The sequence below is a fragment of the Amborella trichopoda genome, chromosome 4 (genome assembly GCF_054954075.1).
Source record: "Amborella trichopoda isolate Santa Cruz 75 chromosome 4, AtrichopodaSantaCruz75HAP2 v2.0, whole genome shotgun sequence".
NCBI classification, from domain to species: Eukaryota; Viridiplantae; Streptophyta; class Magnoliopsida; order Amborellales; family Amborellaceae; genus Amborella; species Amborella trichopoda.
The window spans coordinates 39,234,789-39,254,135 of NC_142339.1; the positions used below are offsets into that span (position 1 = coordinate 39,234,789).

Below are 19,347 nucleotides of genomic sequence, written 5' to 3' on the forward strand. Positions count from 1 at the left end.
TATTTTGTTATATTTTTATTAAGTGCGCCTCACCAAGATGTACACACGCTCCAAAATTCAGGTCATTCCAATTTGTAGAAAAACAATGAAAAATAAAACACTACCGAACAATCGTGACTATGCGATGAACTTTGGACAATGATGAGGGTGAGTGAAATCACTGTTCATTTTCGCCTATAGGTGTTGGGAAGATATATATATATATATATATATATATATATATATATATATATATATATATATATATATATATATATATATATATATATATATATATATATATATATATATATATATATATATAGCTTAGGATTATACATAAGGGTATATATATATATATAGCTTAGGATTATACATAAGGGATCTCTTTAATTAGTGCACGTGCAATTACAACTATATTAAAAGCATAGTTGTATTTCAAGCTGCCTACACATAAATAAAATTATTAGTTTGCTGGTTAGCATGGTCTCAGAGATTGAGATCCCTAATAGTCTGGGACTGAGATCCCAAATTTTAAAAAACAAAATACTTCGAGAATCCCTTTTCCAGAACCCTGAAGCCAGATTCTAGAAAAGGAATTTCATCTAGGTTGGAAGATCCTAGCAACTATAAAGTCATGCCAATAGAGAAAAGACATTAAATCCTTGTAGAAATGCATCTTTTACTATAGAAATGCATTTTTTTATTATCGACATGCATCTTTTATTAGGAAAAAGTTTATATAAGGTTGCAACCTTATACTGTTGGAGTAAGGTGCACCTCAAACTTCCTATAGTAGAGAGTGTTATGGCATAGGAGAACCCTCCAACTGATCATCTCGACCTTAAGATAAATGGACATGAAGAAAAAAAAGAATTCCAAGTCCAAAAACTAGTGCATCTTGTAACTTGTTATTTGGACCCTATATTTTCAGGATTTTCAAGTGTTTCTTGATCTGCTCGATCTGTACTATTTTTCAAATTTTAAATTATATAACTAAGGATAAAAAGAGATTTTGCAAACATCATAAGGTTTTAGATACCTAAACGACATCTCTAAGTAAATTTTATAGGTGTGTCATACTTCTACATTATAAGGCGGCAACCTTATACACCCTTTTATTATTGAAATGCGTGTTTTATTATAGACCTGCATCTTTTATTAAGGGGGACTCTATGAGTTTCAAAGACATTGTCAATTACCTAAGTTATCGTACACAGCCTGGGAAGCATGGACCTCATTTCCTGTATAGGCACTAAGCGGCAGGAAGAAGGGGTATATCTCAAACCGCACGAAACAACTGCTATATAGCACCCGGCAACCCTTCTTCCCATCGCAGTAGCCGCCGCCGCCGAAGTTCGAAATAGCAGTGGACAAACACTGTGCACATTGGAGCTTAGGCAAGTCTTGGGTGCACTGTACCAACCCATAGATGGTCACAAATTGTGTGAACTTAATCTTTCCACTCCCAAAGCCCTTGTTACCAGGCTGCACTGCCTTTGCCTTGACATTGTTCATCAAATCTCCGAGCTCCTTCGCAAACCTCTCTGGTTCAGTTACATTCTCTACGTTCCAATAGAAGATACCATACCTAGTATCCAATTCTCCGATAAAATCATCGGTGTTGTAACGAAGGAAACAACTGTCGAACCATATTCTCGCATCAGCTTCATCAGGGCAGAGATGGCGGACATGTTTCGCTGCGTCACTTGTGCAAGATGAACAATCTTTGGGGCTAATGTCACCTCTGCACTGTAGGAGCCCATACACTCTCTCTTTGCCTTGGCCGTCTGAGGCTGTGGCAAACCTATTAGATGGGGCTTTAGTTTCTAGTTTGGATAGGACTAAGCCAATGTTAATCATTGTGGGTTTGTCTGAGATTTTCTTCTTGAAATTGCAAAATTCTCCTAAAGAATCGGATCGGGATCCGAAAAGGAGGTGGAGGAGAGCTAGGAGGAGAGTGGAGAGAAGAAGTTTGGCCATTTTTTAAGGGAATGTGGTTTGTTCTTGATTTGGAAGTGGTATTTATTATATCAGCTTTGAGTTTTGAGTAGTGGGATATTTCGGATGAATGGTGGGCGCCCAACTGCAGCCAATGTTGACTTGATGATGTTGGTGGACTCAAAACTAGGGGTGAGAATTGCTCCGATCTGGATCTGAAATTTGGATCGGGCTATAGATCTAAATTTTGGATATGAAATCCGTATCTAGATCCGAATTGAAATATGGATAGGATCCGGGTGTAGGTGGATTTGATCCGGATCTAGATCTAGATTTTTTCAATAGCAAATATGGACCTGAATTTTTAGTTTGCCCAAAAGCCAAAGCTCCAACCTTAAAATCGTTTCAATACTAACGGCCAAACCCCATTACCATCCTCCCTCTCTGCAATTCTCCCTCTCTCAATTTGTTGGAGACCTAGCTCTCTCTCTGGATCTCGAGTGTCTCCCTCTCTCTCTCTCTAATCACCCACCCCTCAAAAATCAGTTCTCTATTATTCACTATTGTAAGCTATAAAAAAGGAAGCTCATAGTGAGGGCAGCAATGGACCCGACCAGACCTGGGACCCAACTGGTAGGGGGTATGGGTGCAACTCTTGGACGGGTTGGGTTCGGGTCCAAAACCTAGACCCAAATACATACTATTCAGATTCAGATCCGGATCTGAATGTCTAAGATTCGATTTCAATCCGGATCCAACACAGCTCCGATGTTTACCATTGTGATCCAAATGTGGATCTGGTCAGATCCTGTCCCGATCCAGCGCCGATCCGACCCATTCTCATCCCTAATCAAAACCAACTCGGCTAAGGTATTTGTAACTTGACTGATTGTGAGTGGATTTGACCAAGTTAGGTATACCACAAAAAGATTGAGAAAGAGCTTAAGGATAAAAACAATTCTACAACATATTTAAAAATCATAAAAAGTTTAATGATTAACCGAATCATTAGGAGACTAAATAAGATTAAAAAAAAAGCCATAAGAGATGGGTTACTGAAAAAATAGATTTATATCTTGAATATTTCTGATTTTTTTTTAAAAAAAATGAAAGTTCCCAAATGATCTTAAAAACAAACAAAATTTTAAAAATATTTACCATTAGGTTAGTGTTTTTTTTTATTTTAATTTTATTTTTACAATTTTAGCGTTATTTGGGCTTGGCGAGTTGTACACCTAACTAACTAGGAACTTACCTTAGTATTGCACCTCAATGGGCTCGGCCATGTCCCAGCATCAAAAAACGACAAAAAACGAAAACAAAAAAGAAGAAAAAAAAGAAAAAGAAAAAGAAAAAATGTCCGAGCACACCAAGCAAAATTTTGCTCAATCATTCACGTAGTGTAAACCAACATGAATTATTTTCAGAATGTTCGAATCAGTTTTCAAAAATTCGACTCAGCCAAAGTACTTAGACGTTGGTCGAGGTGAGTTATTCACCCGAACCCGAATAACTCGGCCGAGTTCATGTCATGTTAAAAAAAAAAAAAAGAATAACAAAAAAAAAAAGGTATATGTAGTTATAATTAAGTATTTATTCTTATCACAAATGCTTAAGTAGCATGCTAAGAAAAGAATATGGGGCCTCTTTGAGGAGTTGGGGTATCATATCTAGACCTTAATTTATAATAGCCAAAAAGCCAATTCGATCACTAACGATTATAAGAGGGGCCGAAGCCCAAAAACTCAGCCGTGTCAAAAAACAGAGGTTCGAAGGGGGATATATAAAATCGGTAGTACTAGGCCTCACCCATAGTAGAGGCCCATAACTCTGCGGAGTCCGAATCCAAAAAATGTGGACTCGGGCGAGTCCAAAAAACAGTGGTTTGAATATGCTGCCGATCATGAGCAATTAGTTGGTCAAAGTATTTGCAAAAAGAAAATTTGAAAAGCAAAAATCTGGAATCGGATTTTTTTCCGCTTTCATTTGTAAAAACAGTCCATTAAGCTGGAAAAGCTCGGTTGCTGAAGCGACCAAACGAGAAATCTTGGATTTTGACTTCCAATAAGTACGGCTAGTAGTGCTATTATCCCATTCTACTTAATGAATGCAGTTTGTCTAGAGCCTAGGCTCTAAACAATCAAATTAGAGCCTACCTTTAAATAGTATCGAAAATATGGTTTTAATTTATGAAAGCTTTAAAATACACTTTCATGTTATTTATAAAGTTTAAAGCTTAAAAAATAGTGTAAATCGACATAACTATGAAAACTTGAAAATTTCGAAAATTGGCAGTACAAAAATGCATTACAAAATACACCATTTTCAAAACGTGAAATCTATTTTCTCATATCTACGTATGTTGATGTCGAGATGAACAATTTGAGCATCAAAACAACCGCTTCTAATAAAATTTTTTAGGTAAGCTCGAATTTGATTGTTTAGAGCCACAGCTCTATATAAACTTTTTCCATAATTAAATCTAAAACTTTGCACTGCTTCCTTCTCAATTCCGTGGCCCTACAAATTACAATGATTGTTCCACGCTCCACATTTTTGCTCCGTCCGTTGTTTTCCCAAGGTTTCACAAGAGATAAGGCAGGATTGTTCTCATGAGAAAATATCTATTCACAAAATAAAATAAATAAATAAATAAAAATTTAAATTGACACCCTAGATAGTTTTTATGAGAAGCAATCAAAACTTGCTGAACGGTTATTAATGACATCAACAAATCTATAAATTCGAGAAACAAACCTTCATTTCTTTGCCCATTTGGACGGCCCAAGAATCCCTAGAAGCTTTTGTCAATGCAATTTTTATAAGGGAAATTGTTTCCTGGATTGAGTATCGCATTTCTGCACTTGTGGTCCACAGGTATAAAGTACAATATTAAAGATGGATGCAAAGAGGCGGTCGATCTAAAAACAATTGAAATTAATGGTCCACATGTTTTCTTAATTTTTAAAATTTATTTATTTTTCCATAGTCATGAGCTCCATTAGAGATTGTATATCCTTAAAAATTAGGTCCAACAATCCATCTCCAAAATTGATTTTTAAGACGCGACTCATTTCTATATAGACTCATATAAACCGTGTCCATTTTATAATTGTAAGGGTATTTTATTGTCAAAAACTTCATACTAGGAAAGTCTAAATTCATAGAGAGTTAGTGGAAGGGATGAAGGTGGGAAGAGTAGGGAGAGAAACGACTGTTTATGTTTCTGCCCCATTTATTGATCGCCTTTAATCTTTTTCCGTTTTAATCGCAACCATCAGCGTACAAGGGGCTGATACACAAGCCTGCTGACCGTTGGCGAGTCATCTGTTGCCAATGAACCGCCACGGACATAGCAAGTCCGTGGCGGTTGTCAAACTGTGTTGCACACCGCCTATATATATATATATATATATATATATATATATATATATATATATATACCAGTACTATACACGTGCGTTGCACGTGATATGTAATATTAATGATTGAAACATATTATTATTGATAAATATTTTCAATAAAATATGAATTTAGAGATTATTGGATTTTATCTGAATAATTTTATTAACTAATTATGATTTTTTTAAAACCATGAAAGAAAGAAATAAATCAGATCTACTATTTGCAATAAAATAAGATTAAGGGGTAAAAATTGTAAAAGCTATTTTAATAGAGGAATCTTTAAAATTGAATATTGTATCAAATAATTATAATTAATACATTAAATTAAAAATATTTACTTGACACATATCTATTTGGCACAAATTAAAACAAAAACAATTAAATAATTCAAATTGCATAAATCAAAGTGATAGATAATTTTTTTTTCTAATTTCATTGTGGATGTTAGAAGTCGCAAAAAATAAAAAAATTCAAAATAAAAAAAAATAATAAATAAAAAATATTACATTATTTTTTAAATTTTAATATTTTAATAAAAAATATTACATTATTTTTTAAATTTTAAATTAAGTGTTTTGCCTAAGTTGAGAAAAGCATCAAAGGTAAGCCACGGGGAAGAACAATGTCAGAAAATAAAAAAAATTTGGCATGAAATAGTCTATTTACTAAAACTTTATATGAGTATTTTGCATAATTTTTATCATTCAAATTATTTGTTTTATATTTTATTCATGTGCATCTCACTAAGGCGTAAATTTCAGATCATTATGATTTATAAAAATAAAAATAAAATTTAAATACTATCAGACATTTATGACCGTGTGATAAAACTTTGAATTGTAGAACTTCACCTATAAGCGTGTTGTAGTCTCTTCTTATATATATATATATATATATATATATATATATATATATATATGGTGCAGTTGGCATACGGATGCATCCGTAGGTGTAGAGGTAAGGTGCACCTTCAAATTTTATCATGGTATATAATTTTGATGTAAAATGTTCTTAGGATTATCTCAAAATCTATTTTTATATCTAATTATAAAATTTTAAATTTCAAAAATGGTTAAAATCAAATAGATCTATAAATATATGAAAATCTTGAAAATAGACGGTGTGTAGATAAAATGTTATAAAACGCACTCTTTCTGAGACTTAAAATCTTTTTATTTTTCATAGTCATACATCTCGATGTCGAGATGATCAATCAAAGGGTTTTTAAACATTAAAACTACCATTTCCGATGGATTTTTTAGGGGCATCCGTAGTTCTACATTATAAGGTTGCATCCTTTTATATATATATATATATATATATATATATATATATATATATATATATATATATATATATATATGGGTGATTGGCCTATGAGTGAAATCACTGTAGCATTTTGCCCATAGGCATTGTGTTTGTGTGTATATATATATAGAAGATATTATAAAGCGACTATAAGTGAAAATGAATAGCGATTTCGCCTACCCTCATCACCATCCAAAGTTCATTACACGGTCACGATTGTCCAGTAGTGTTTTATTTTTTATTTTTTTTAAAGGTCAAAATGACCTGAAATTTGGAACTTGAGTTCATACAATATAAACGAATCTATGAAGAAATATTTAAAAAATATTTTATGCGAAACACTTGACCAAAATACCCCCAAAATATTTCGAGGGTATTTTTATTAATTTATTTTTTATGAATTATTTTTTTTATAGTTTTATTAAGTGCGCTTCACTAAGATGTACACATGTTCCAAATTTCATATCTTTCCGATTTGTAGAAACAAAATGAAAAATGAAATACTACTGGATATTTGTGAAAGTGCGATGAACTTTGGACAGTAATGAGGGTAGATGAAATCACTGTTCATTTTCGCCTATAGGCATTGGAAAGGCTTTTAATATATATATATATATATATATATATATATATATGAGGAAAATTTCTTGTACGCCCATGTGCATACCGCTACAGTAAATGCCCAACGGCCCATATCGAATCTGGGCCGATTTGACGGTCACAGTTGTCTGAATGTGTTTGAATTCTAATATATTTTTTTACAAATCGGAATGATTTGAAATTTAGAGCGTGTGTATATCTTAGTAAGGCACACTTGAAAAAGTTTAAGGGTATTTTGGTTAATTTATTTCATGTAAAATATTGTTTTGATATTTTTCGTAGATTCGCCTATTTTTTATGAATATACGCTCTAAATTTCAGATCATTCACATTTGTATAAAACAAATGAAAAATAAAACACTACCAGACATCCGTGATAGTCAGATCGGCCCAAATTCGATCAGGGCCATTCGGCGTTTACTGTAGCGGTACACGAATCGGCATACTGTAGTAATATAATGCAACTATATTTAAAAACCATGTTATAGATATTTGTTTGACATGAATTTTAATATGTACAATCTGTTCATTCTGAAGAACAATAAGAAAAAAGAAAATTTTGAAAAAATGCTCTAGAAAGTTTCTATTCTAACCCTATTAATATCAGTCGTCCATTGCATTGAGATGGTTAGATATAGGCCTCATAAGGATTTTTTTATTCCCAAAATTTTTATATAGCGTTATCATCATTAGATTAATAATTTTAAAAAAGAAAACTATGATTTTGAATTTGTTAAGGCCTAGATCTTGAAATTCACCAAATGGATGGTCGAGATTCATTATTGAATAGGTACTAATTTTGACCATATCTAGGATGTAAATTGAAATCTTTTCCATAGGATTGATTATGAGGATGAAGAGAATGTGCGTGCAAAATTTGGGGTCATACAAATGCCAAAAATATTGTTTTCTAAAAGTATAATTGCATTATACTACTATACAATTGTTGCATTAGATCATTTCCCATATATATATATATATATATATATATATATATAGGAAAACGTTCCTGTATGCCCATGTGCGTACCGCTACAGTAAACGCCCAACGGCCCAGATCGAATCTGGGCCGATTTGAAATCACAGTTGTCTGAGAGTGTTTGAATTTTAATTTTTTTTTCACAAATAGGAATAGATTGAAATATTGAGTGCATGTATATTTTAGTGAAGCACACATCTTAGTGAGGCGCACCTAATAAAAATATAAAAAAAATAATTCATAAAAAAACATTGACCAAAATACCCCTGAAACATTTCAAAGGTATTTTGGTAAATTTATTTCATGTAAAATATTTTTTTGATATTTTTCGTAGATTCGCCTGTTTTTTATTCATACACGTTCCAAATTTCAGATCATTCTGATTTGTATAAAAAAATAAAAAATAAAATACTACTAGACATCCGTGATCGTCAGATCGGCCCAGATTCGATCTGGGCCGTTCAACGTTTACTGTAGCAATACACGAATCAGTGTACCGTAGCTTCTTTTATATATATATATATATATATATATATATATATATATATATATATACCACTCTAATAGTGAATTTTAGACTTTCTTACTATGAAGATTTTGACAATAAAATGCCCTTACAATTATAAAATGGATACGGTTTCTATGAGTCTATGTAGAAATGAGTCACCTCTTAAAAATCAATTTTGGAGATGGGTTGTTGGGCCTAATTTTTAAGGACATGTAATCTCTAACATGGCGATCATGAATATGAATAAATAAATAAATTTTAAAAATTTTAAAAAAATTTGGACCATTAGTTTCAATTGTTTTGAGATGGATCACCTATTTGCATCAATCTTTAAGATGAATATTTCATACCTCTGAGACTGCAAATGTAGAAATACAATCCCCGCCACATGAAACAATTTTCCTTATAAAAATTGCATCCACAAAAGCTTGTATGGATTCTGGGGCCGTCCAAGCGGGCAAAGAAATGAAGACTTGTTTCTTGAATATGTAGATATGTTCATTTCATTAATAGCCGTTCAGCCAGTTTTCATTGCTTCTCATAAAAAATATTTAGGGTGTCAATTTTTTTTTATTATTATTCTTTATTTCTTTTGAATAGATATTTTCTCATGAGAACAATCCTGCCTTATCTCTTGTGACCATTCGTCAAAAACAGGGGGAAAACAGGGCGGAGCAAAACTGTGGAGCATGGAACAATCATTGTAATCTGTAGGGGCACGAATTGAGAAGGAAGCAGTCAAAGTTTCAAATTTAAGGACTTTTATTATAGATAACCCCTCAATCCTCAAACCGGAATGGGATAGCACCCATAACAGTAATAAATGAAAGTCAAAGTCTATGATATGTTATTCTGTTTAAGGGCCATACAAGGTTCGGTTGCAATACATGGGGTAGACCAATATTTAAAGGGAGGGCTTTCTATGTGACCGTACCCACATAATTGGTACATGTGATCCTTGGTATCAGCTATTAGATTTGGATAGATAGCTAAGATGGGTTGAGTGACAATGTCACAAGCTAGTATTGTTCGGATGGCTTATAGTGTTTCATTTTATATTTTATTTTATAAATAATTTTGAAACAAAATTTGGGGTATGCATAGATCTAACAAGTACAGATAAAAATATTAAAAAATATATTTCTTATGATGAAAAATTATCAGATTACCTTTCAAAATTATAGAGACATTTTGGTCATTTGTTTTTACATAAATATTTTTTTTCAAAAGTTCATCCTAATTTTCTGATGGGACGCCCAAAATTTAATAAAAAATACTTTATAAAAAAAAATGAAAAATAAAATAGTGTTTGATGTGACTTTGTGGTATGAACAATCGTACCTGTTTGGATTAGATTAAACAGCTAAGAAGTGGGGTCGCATATAAATTATATGTTGTTGGTGTTACATAAACATTTCCCATATTTATTGAAAACCCGATATGAAGGACATGTTATATCCATAATTCAAGATATCATGTTGATACACCTGAAACTTTGATAACCTATGCCTTGAGGCTAGTCTTTTGTCTTTCGAACCTCTTCATCCCAATTGCAAAAATGCTGTAAAAACTGCCACTATATATACATACATATTATAAACATAACTTAAGACATCATGTTGTGGTACTTGAAACTTTGATAACTCGTGCCTTGAGGCTATTCTTTTATCTTTCGAACCTCTTCGTCCCAATTGCAAAAATGCAGTAAAAAATGACAACATATATATATATATATATATATATATATATATATATATATATATATATATATATATATATATATATATATGGATGGTTGCAGTTTATATAGAGCCTAGGCTCTAAACAATCAAGTTAGAGCCTACCTTCAAATAGTATTGAGAAATGTGGTTTTAATATTGGAAATCTTTGTGATAAATTTAAAATATATTTTCATCTTTATTTATAAAGTTTAAAGCTTCAAAAATAATGTAGATCGACATATCTATGAAAGCTTGAAATCTTGCAAATTGACGGTCCAAAAATACATTATAAAATACATTATTTTTAAAACTTGAAATCCATTTTTTCTCATGTCCATGCATCTTGATGTCGAGATGATCAAAACAACCTCTTCTAATTAATTTTTTGAGGTGGGCTCTTATTTGATTGTTTAGAGCCTCAGCTCTATATAAAATTTTCCCTATATATGTGTGTGTTTGTGTATGCTCGTGCGTGTGTGGTTGTATAAGGCTAAGGCCCAAAATAATCAAAGTAAGGCACATCTTAAAATAGTACCAAAAGATGTTATTTAAGCACTGAAAATCTTTGTGATGGTTTGAAAATTTTGTTTCCATGTCTAACTATAAATTTCAAACCTTCAAAGGTAGTGTAGATCGAGCAGATCTATGAACACTCAATCATATTGAAAATTGATGTTCTAAAAAATGCATTACAAGTTGCACCATTTCAAAGATTTGAAATCATTCTTTCTCATGTTCATACATCTTGAAGCCGAGGTGATCGATTTGAGGATTTTTGGGCATCGAAACAACCTCTTGTAGTGAATTTTACATGAAAATATTTATCAAAATACCCCTAAATGTTATTTTGGTTAATTTGGCTTTTTACGAATTATTATTTTTATATTTTTATTAGGTACGCCTAATTAAGATGTATATTCGCACCAAATTTCAGATCATTCTAATTTGTATAAAAAAAATAAAAAATGAAACACTACCGAACAATCTTGACCGTACGATGAACTTTGGATGGTGATGAAAGTAGACGAAATCACTGTTCATTTTTACCTATAAACGTTGGAAAGACTTTTATATATATATATATATATATAAAAAGGATGAGCAGCCGTGTTGCGCAGCCATTCGTATGCTCCCGAGGATGAGCAGCCATCTTGCGCACCCATTCATATGCTCCGACGGCTGTGATCAAAAGTTGGGCAATTGATGGTCGAGATGCGTTTGCAAATGTCCTGCCCCGTTGAATTCAAAAAACCTCTTTTTAATAACCCACTAACGGAAAGTACTGTCTCGCTGACATTTTTGAAAAGCAGGAGGAGCTCTCTCTCTCTTTCAAAACGCGAGCGGCTCTCTCCCTCTCTTTGAAATCAGGGGATTTTCAACGGGGATTTCCTGTACTAAAAAGTACTCATTGTGAGGTTGAATATGCTCACCAAGCACAAAATTAATCATTGTATGGTTGAAATATGCCCATCACACATATGCAATGTATTAGGCCTGAAAGGACAGAAAACTATGCTAAAATCCCACCAAAATCAAAATTAATCATTGAAGGTTATAAAAAAAATCTAGTACGAGAAGCTACATAATTGGGTGCATGATATTTTTCCTGTAGTTTGGTAAAGACCATCCGGCTGAATACATTCTTTGGAAAATCCAAATATAAATGTTGGGGACAGTTTAACATAAGAAACTACAAATTTAGGCATCCAACGACCTAAAACCACAAGATTCTCTCTTACAGTCCAGCAAATTAGTAAAATTCTGTTGCAGCCACTGACAAATATGATGAACCATGCCAACAGTTAGCACAGGTGTGAAGCATAGTTCATTCATCTTTGCATCCATTGCATAGGTTAATGGAGAAGAAGACACATGAATGAACTTTTCAATTTTTGGATTGAAAATATTTGAAACCAAAACTATGGTTAACCAATTAAAGAAAAAACATATCCTATGTGATTAACCACTTAAAAGCAGAAAACAAAAAACAATGTAATTGGAATGAACACCATATATGATAACCATGGGCTTCATTTGACAGCTACAAAAAAAACAATTTATGACACTACCATGTTTGGCAAGACAATCTTTCAATATAGATCTTTAAGAGCACCAATGTAACATAAGAGAAAAAACAGTCTTGGTGGATTCTACCAAAATTGTTTGGGATTCTACTAAAAAACCAAAACTCCCCCCAAATCGATGACGAGAATTGAGAACTCAGAGATTGTATAAGTCAAATATAGAGAGAGAGAGTGTGTGAGAGAGAGAGAAGAGAGAGAGTACCTCCACGAGATGGTGCTCGAGAGGTAGAGACGGTGCGCGAGATGGTGCTCGAGGTGCTAATCGCCTATCAATGGGGAACTTGAGGGACAGGCCTTTGGACAAGGAAGACGAGGGCCGATGGGATGATCTGGGCGATTAGGTGAGCGAGAGGCAGAGAGGTTGTGCCAGCAGCAGGAATGGCAGAGAGAGTGAGAGGGGCTTGGCACAGGGAGCGGGAGGCAGGGTGTGCGAGAGGGGCTATGCACTTATCAATGGGCTAAGCAAAAGGCAAAAAACCAAGGAGGAGAGAGAGAGAAAACCAAGGAGGAGAGGCTTGGCACAGGGACGAGGAAGAGGAAGAAAACCAAGGTGGAGAGAGAAAATCCCTGGTTTTAAGGAGAGAGATAAATCCAGGCTGAAAATCCCCTGATTTGGAAGAGAGAGAGAGCGGCTCGCGTTTTTCAAAGTGTCAACGGGTCAGTACTATCCGTCAGCAGGTTATTCAAAATGTTTTTTAAATTCAACGGGGCAGGACCTTTGCGAACGCATCTCGACCATCAATTGCCCAACTTTTGATTAAAGCCGTCGAGCGGATATGAATGGGGTGCGCGGGCGGGCTAAGCTCATCCATTTCCATATATATATATATATATATATATATATATATATATATATAAGCTTATCCATTTTCTTATATATATATATATATATCGCAATGATTTCACAACCTTTAAAATTATAAAGGTCAATGTTAGAATAAGTTGTGAAGGGTGGATTTATTTAATATATAATGTATTTTTTTCAAAAAAATTACTTTTAATGTTATCTTGCTAATCAAAGAAAGGTATTTTTATAAATATCATTAAAAGAAAAAAGGTACTTTTGTTATTTTGATAAGGGGTAAATTCAAGTCCTTACTAAAAGGTAAAAGGATGCTATAAACAAATTTTCAGGACAATAACTTTCAAAATGACATTGTATTTTTGTAAAAATATCTATATCATTTATACTTAATGATTAAGTTACTTATTAAAATATTTTTTAAAACAAAAGGTAATGACTTTTGAATAAATAAACCCATCACAACTCATTCTAGTATTAACCTTTGTATTTTGAGAGGTTATTAAATATACATATATATATATATATATATATATATATATAGGGAGTGGATTCTCTATATGCCCACTAGCTGACTGCTACAGTAAACGCCAATGGCCGAGATTGATTCTAAGTCGATCTGATGGTCACGACCTCTTTTCATATTTGAATTTTAAGTTTTTTTCTATAAATATAACTCACTTGAAATTTTAGGTGTATATTCTTCTCATCAAGATGCACCTAATCAAAATAAAAATAAAAATAATCCACAAAATAATTGACCAAAATACCTCCAAAAATGTATAAGGGTATTTTGGTCAATTTTTTCAAGTAAAATATGTTTTTTATATTTTTCAAAGTTTCATCTATTTTTTATGTACATACGCTCCAAATTTTAGATCAATCCAATTTGTAGAAAAGAAATTAAAATTCAAATACTATTGGACATTCGGGATCGTTAGATCAGCCCAGATTCAATAGGGGTCGTTGGCATTTACTATAGCAGTTCACCCTTGGGTTATATATATATATATATATATATATATATATATATATATATATATATATATATATATATATATATATATAGAGAGAGAGAGAGAGAGACTCTTCCCAACACCTGTAGGGGAAAATGAAAAGTGATTTTGCCTACCCTCATCACCAACCAAACTTCATTGCACGGTCATAGTTGTCGGGTAATATTTCAATTTTCATTTTTTTTTACCTTTTTCTCCCTCTCTCTCAGCTCTCTCCTCACAGTAGACCCTACTCTCTCTCTCTCTACGCGAAGGGCTTCAAACTATCATTGGCTTTCACCTGGATTGGAAAAACTGAGAAATCTGAGATACAAAGAAAAAGGGAAAACTCCCTCCTCATAGGCTACCATCAAGAGCAGAGTCTCTCTCTCTTGATTGTAGGGCTTTCTCTCCCTGGATTGCAGGCTTCTCTCAAAAGAAAGCCCTCTCTCTCGCAGGCCTCTGGATCACTGTCAAGGGCCTTTGCATCTCCTTTTTTTCGCCCTAATCCCCCCCCCCAAACCAAAAGCGTTGTAGATTAGCTTCATTTGATTCCCTTTTTTGCCTCTTTGAGAGAGTTTTCCTTTTTTCTTTTTATCTCAGATTGCTGAGATTCTTGATCTTCGCCATGATAAATATTTTGTTTGGGCATGATAGTTTGAAGTTTGGATGAATTTTTTATGTCAGCAATTTGCATCACTTGTATTGCTTTTTCAATGATGGATTTATGATCGGTTGGCATGATAGTTTGAAGCACAAATTGCATGATTTGTATTGCTTTCTCAATGATGGAAATTTTTTAGTTTGTAATCAGTATCTATGATGCACATCTATGGATAGAGCGAAGACTTTATCACGAACAATGCTTAAAGCATCTAATGTTAGAGAAATGACAAGCCCAAAGGAAAAACTGTGAATCCTTGGTGAATTTATCAAAATAACAATTCAGAGCATGGAAAATACAAATGCCAAATAAGAACAACATCAATATGTCCAACAGCATGGATGACACAGCACATAAGAAAATGATTGTACACATGAAGGCATAATACATTAGAGATATAGGCCCGAAAGAGATATATAACATCACCTTGAATGTTATGAATATGAATAGAAAGATAACATATATAGGTTTTGGGTTTCGCTGGTACTAATAGGGATTTTCTTTGTTATGTTGGTTACAAGGATTTCTTTATAAATAAAAAGAAGAAAACTTAAGGGTCTAACAGAACAATATATTCCAATATTCAACAGTGTGGTTGATTTATGTATGAGTGTATGACAACCTTCTTTTTGTTTCTTTTCTTTTGTTTGGTGATTAATTGCTCCGGAAAATTTAGTTATGATATGAGGAATATGAGGAATTTCTTGTTCAACATCGGCCATTCTAAACCTCTGCTTATTGGATTTCTCTTTTTTATTACCATATATGTGACACTACTTGTTCTGTTTGCTTTTGGTATTCTCTTTGAATAGTTTCTTGCTTCCTATACTATTGCTTTGAGCTTCGAGCAAACCCACTATAATGTGTATGAGCATATGATTTTATGCTAAATAGAAAATTGACCATATTTGGGGTTTCGAAAAAACAAATTTCCCATCTAGTCCTCATCCCATACTTATGGTGTGGGGCCTTGAATATTGATGTTCTGACACCGAAATTATCGATATTTTACTGTAGAAGGGTAAATCAGGCTACTAAGAATATTTTGCAATAAATTTTATTTAGAAACTCAAAGATTTGAGTGAGTTTTAAGTGTTATATTGTTTCTTGGATCATGTGCTTTTCCCATATTCATCTTTTTCGTTTTTCGACAAATTTTGGCCTGATGTTTTATTATATCATCATTATTATCATGAGAGCCTTTTTTCAACTATTTGGGATTAGTTACTTAAGTCATGGTTTACCATTCTACTCTATTAAGGGTCATACCCTGAGTGAAGCTATGAGTCCCGATATATTTTCTCACTACTTTTAACTATATCCTTTTGGGCTCCGATACAACATATCACTTATGGGGAATTCTCTTGTATAGGTAGATAATGGAGATTTAAGATTCTTGAAACGTTTTAATCAAGTTTTATGTTAGCTGCCTATCGAACACAACACACCTCTTTTACTTAGTATTAGAAAAAAACCACCTCTTTTTTATACTCTTGGTCTAAGAAGGCCAAGAATCTCCTTGAAACACCCGAGAGAGAAACACATCTTTGATTCCTTAAAGGTCTAAAAATCAGCCATGTTCAAAATATCAGATGCAAAGCGGCCTCAAAACAGCCTTGAATGCAGGTCCCGATCGTGACTTTCCACATGCCATCTTGAAGGTCTTTGAGTCGCAATCGAAATGCATCCATTTTTTGCTTGAGATAATGCTCGGATGTCGAGATATGGCCAAAGAACCGAGGAAAGGTACCATAGACTATGCTTTACATATGCATGGAAACATGCAAACTTTTTTTAAGATATCTTGTGATCCGGCCGTTCATCATGAGCCAGGCCTATGCCAAATGAAAGTGCTCGGTGAGAGATATAACATATCCAAATTTTGTTTTGATCTACCTCGCCAATCTAAAGATGCAATGTCATCAAATTCGCCCAATTTTCGGGCATGGTTGCAGAAATTTGTCACTTTTGGCGGTGTTCTAAGACTTCAATGTTGGAATAGTATGCCGCCAAACCGACGGGTGTCGGATTTAGATGAAACTCAGGGGTCAGACCTTCCGAATCCTGAAGCCATTTGAGACCAAATTCTAAGGGTTCTTAATGATTTTACATGCTCGATACCGATACACATTTGGTATAAAGTTCCCTTGTTTTGGGGATGTCATTTGGGACGATATATCTACCTTTCTGATCCTTTTGGCATCAATCCAGGGTCATCCATGTATTCTTCGAAACGGGCTCTATTGCGCGCTCCACGGTGGTTTGGGCCAAGAAAAGTCCAGGGTGCTTTTATTGGGTGAGGATCTGGCCGTGAAAAAGTGGTGACTCCACTCTTTTTTGAGCTCAAGTAATTCTTTGGACGGGACTCGTCCGTGCTTCCATGGATTTTTCCGGTGCATTTGGCATCCGAAAGCTGTGTTGTAATCGTCACATTTGTTATTTGCATGAAGGATGTGTCAAAAATACGTGCAAATATTAACTTATATTATAGTTTTTACTTGGAATGATTCATCTAAATTTATGCCATTTCTTATAAGTTTATTAAATATAAGTTGTATGTATATATTTGATTGATTGCGGTTCTACTTGTAATGAATTCAAAATCCAAACAATTATAAATCAGAAATTTCGGTTACCTAGTTCCTCCGTTTAGTGTTTGGTCTGCAACATGATTTAAAGTTTCCTTGCTGAAGTGACCAAGGGTTTACATATCATAGATTGGATTAGTGAGTGCATTGGGCATGTTCGGCCACCTTTGCGCTCTTCGGCACGTTAGGCCGATTCTATTCAAATTGCAGTGGTAATTCAGGGGTTTAATCGGCCATGAGAACAAGAAGACTAATGTTTGTTGCTCTTTTGTGAGTTTTTTACTTTGATGGATGTCATGGAAGACATTGTTCCACCTTAAATATTATCTTAAATTGTTAAAATAATTTGGAGGGTGAAACAGTAGCCATTTATTAAGAAAACAGAGAGGAAAAAATATTTCCTTGACACATTTTCAAGATAATATTTACCCTCTGCTGAGATAATTCTTAATGTGCATAAAAGATGCCAAGCAAATGTATCCTCAGGATCACGATCACTCTTAATGTGTAAACTTGATAACAAGCAAATGGCCTACGGCCCTTACCATACAGCTTGAACCTGGGGCGAAGGCCCACTGGCTGGCCCGAGCCTGTTAAAAGGCTCACTTAGTGGATAGGGCGCTAAGCACACAGGATTACCATCTTATGAGCTTACCCACCCATTTGTGAAAAATGCACTCTCCCTAAGAGTACCCTCAATCTTTAGTATTTTATGGTCATACGTATTATTTTTCTTCTTTTCTTACTATTTCAAAATGCCTCAAAGTGGCAACTAAATTGTTGACTTGGACTTTGAAAGTCCAAAATAATCTTTGAAACCTTGAGAGCACTTCGGTTCTTCAAGGTCTAGAGTCCATTCACTTCGATACTTCAAGATCCGAAGTCGAGTTCAGCTTTTAAAGGTACTAAGTGATAGGATTTCAGATCTTTACTTCGAACCTTCAAGTTTTAAAGTGATGGGATTTCAGATGCTGAAAATCTAAAGTCACAAATAAGAAAATACTAGACATCGGTCTAAAGTCGCTGTCACTCAGATTTTGAATGTCCAAAGCGAGCGTTTTTTTTTTAAAATAAAAAATAAATAAAGTGTGTGAACGTAAGTATACAAAAACTCTAAACAATTTCAATAACGACAATTTAGAGGGACACGCTAATAAATTTTTCGATCAGATTGAGATTATGTAGTCAGCAAGCTATACAGATTCATACTTGACCGAAAGTCACAAACTTATCCATATCAAGATCGGATTCAACTTTTCCAAATGGGGGCACGATCCTTTTTTATTAGATTCCTTTTTCTATATAAACTTTCTTTTCCGAATCATGTTCTCTACTTTTTCCTTTCTGATATGCCTTTTCTTCGATAAACTCCTATTGGCTTTGGGGTTGGAATATTGGAGTTAGTGCCTCGCCATTCAAAGCCTTTAAGCCCTAATTACCAGGAGATCCATTTAGGTGATTCTATGTGATGCACATGAATTAGCACAATGGATTTTGTCCTAGCACCCTAAATATATTTATCATTATATATATATATATATATATATATATATATATATATATATATATATATATATATATATATATATATATATATATATATATATATATATATATATAGTGTTTCGTCTTGTATGGAGTACACTCTCCTAATTAATAAAAATGCTTTTATTAAAAAAACAGCTTCATATAAGAAATAAGAATATACACGTGTCCAAATTTTATTGAGTATAATGATAAATTACTCTATAGTGTAAATACCCTAACATAACCC

General features: G+C 33.6%; 1 protein-coding gene across 1 annotated transcript; it reads right to left on the bottom strand.

Moving 5' to 3' along the window:
- Positions 1-649: 649 nt before the first annotated feature.
- Positions 650-2,091, bottom strand: LOC18423755 (cysteine-rich repeat secretory protein 55). Its single transcript, XM_006828352.3, has one exon. The coding sequence runs from the start codon at positions 1,960-1,962 to the stop codon at positions 1,174-1,176; it is 789 nt and encodes a 262-aa protein (XP_006828415.3). The 5' UTR covers positions 1,963-2,091; the 3' UTR covers positions 650-1,173.
- Positions 2,092-19,347: the final 17,256 nt, after the last annotated feature.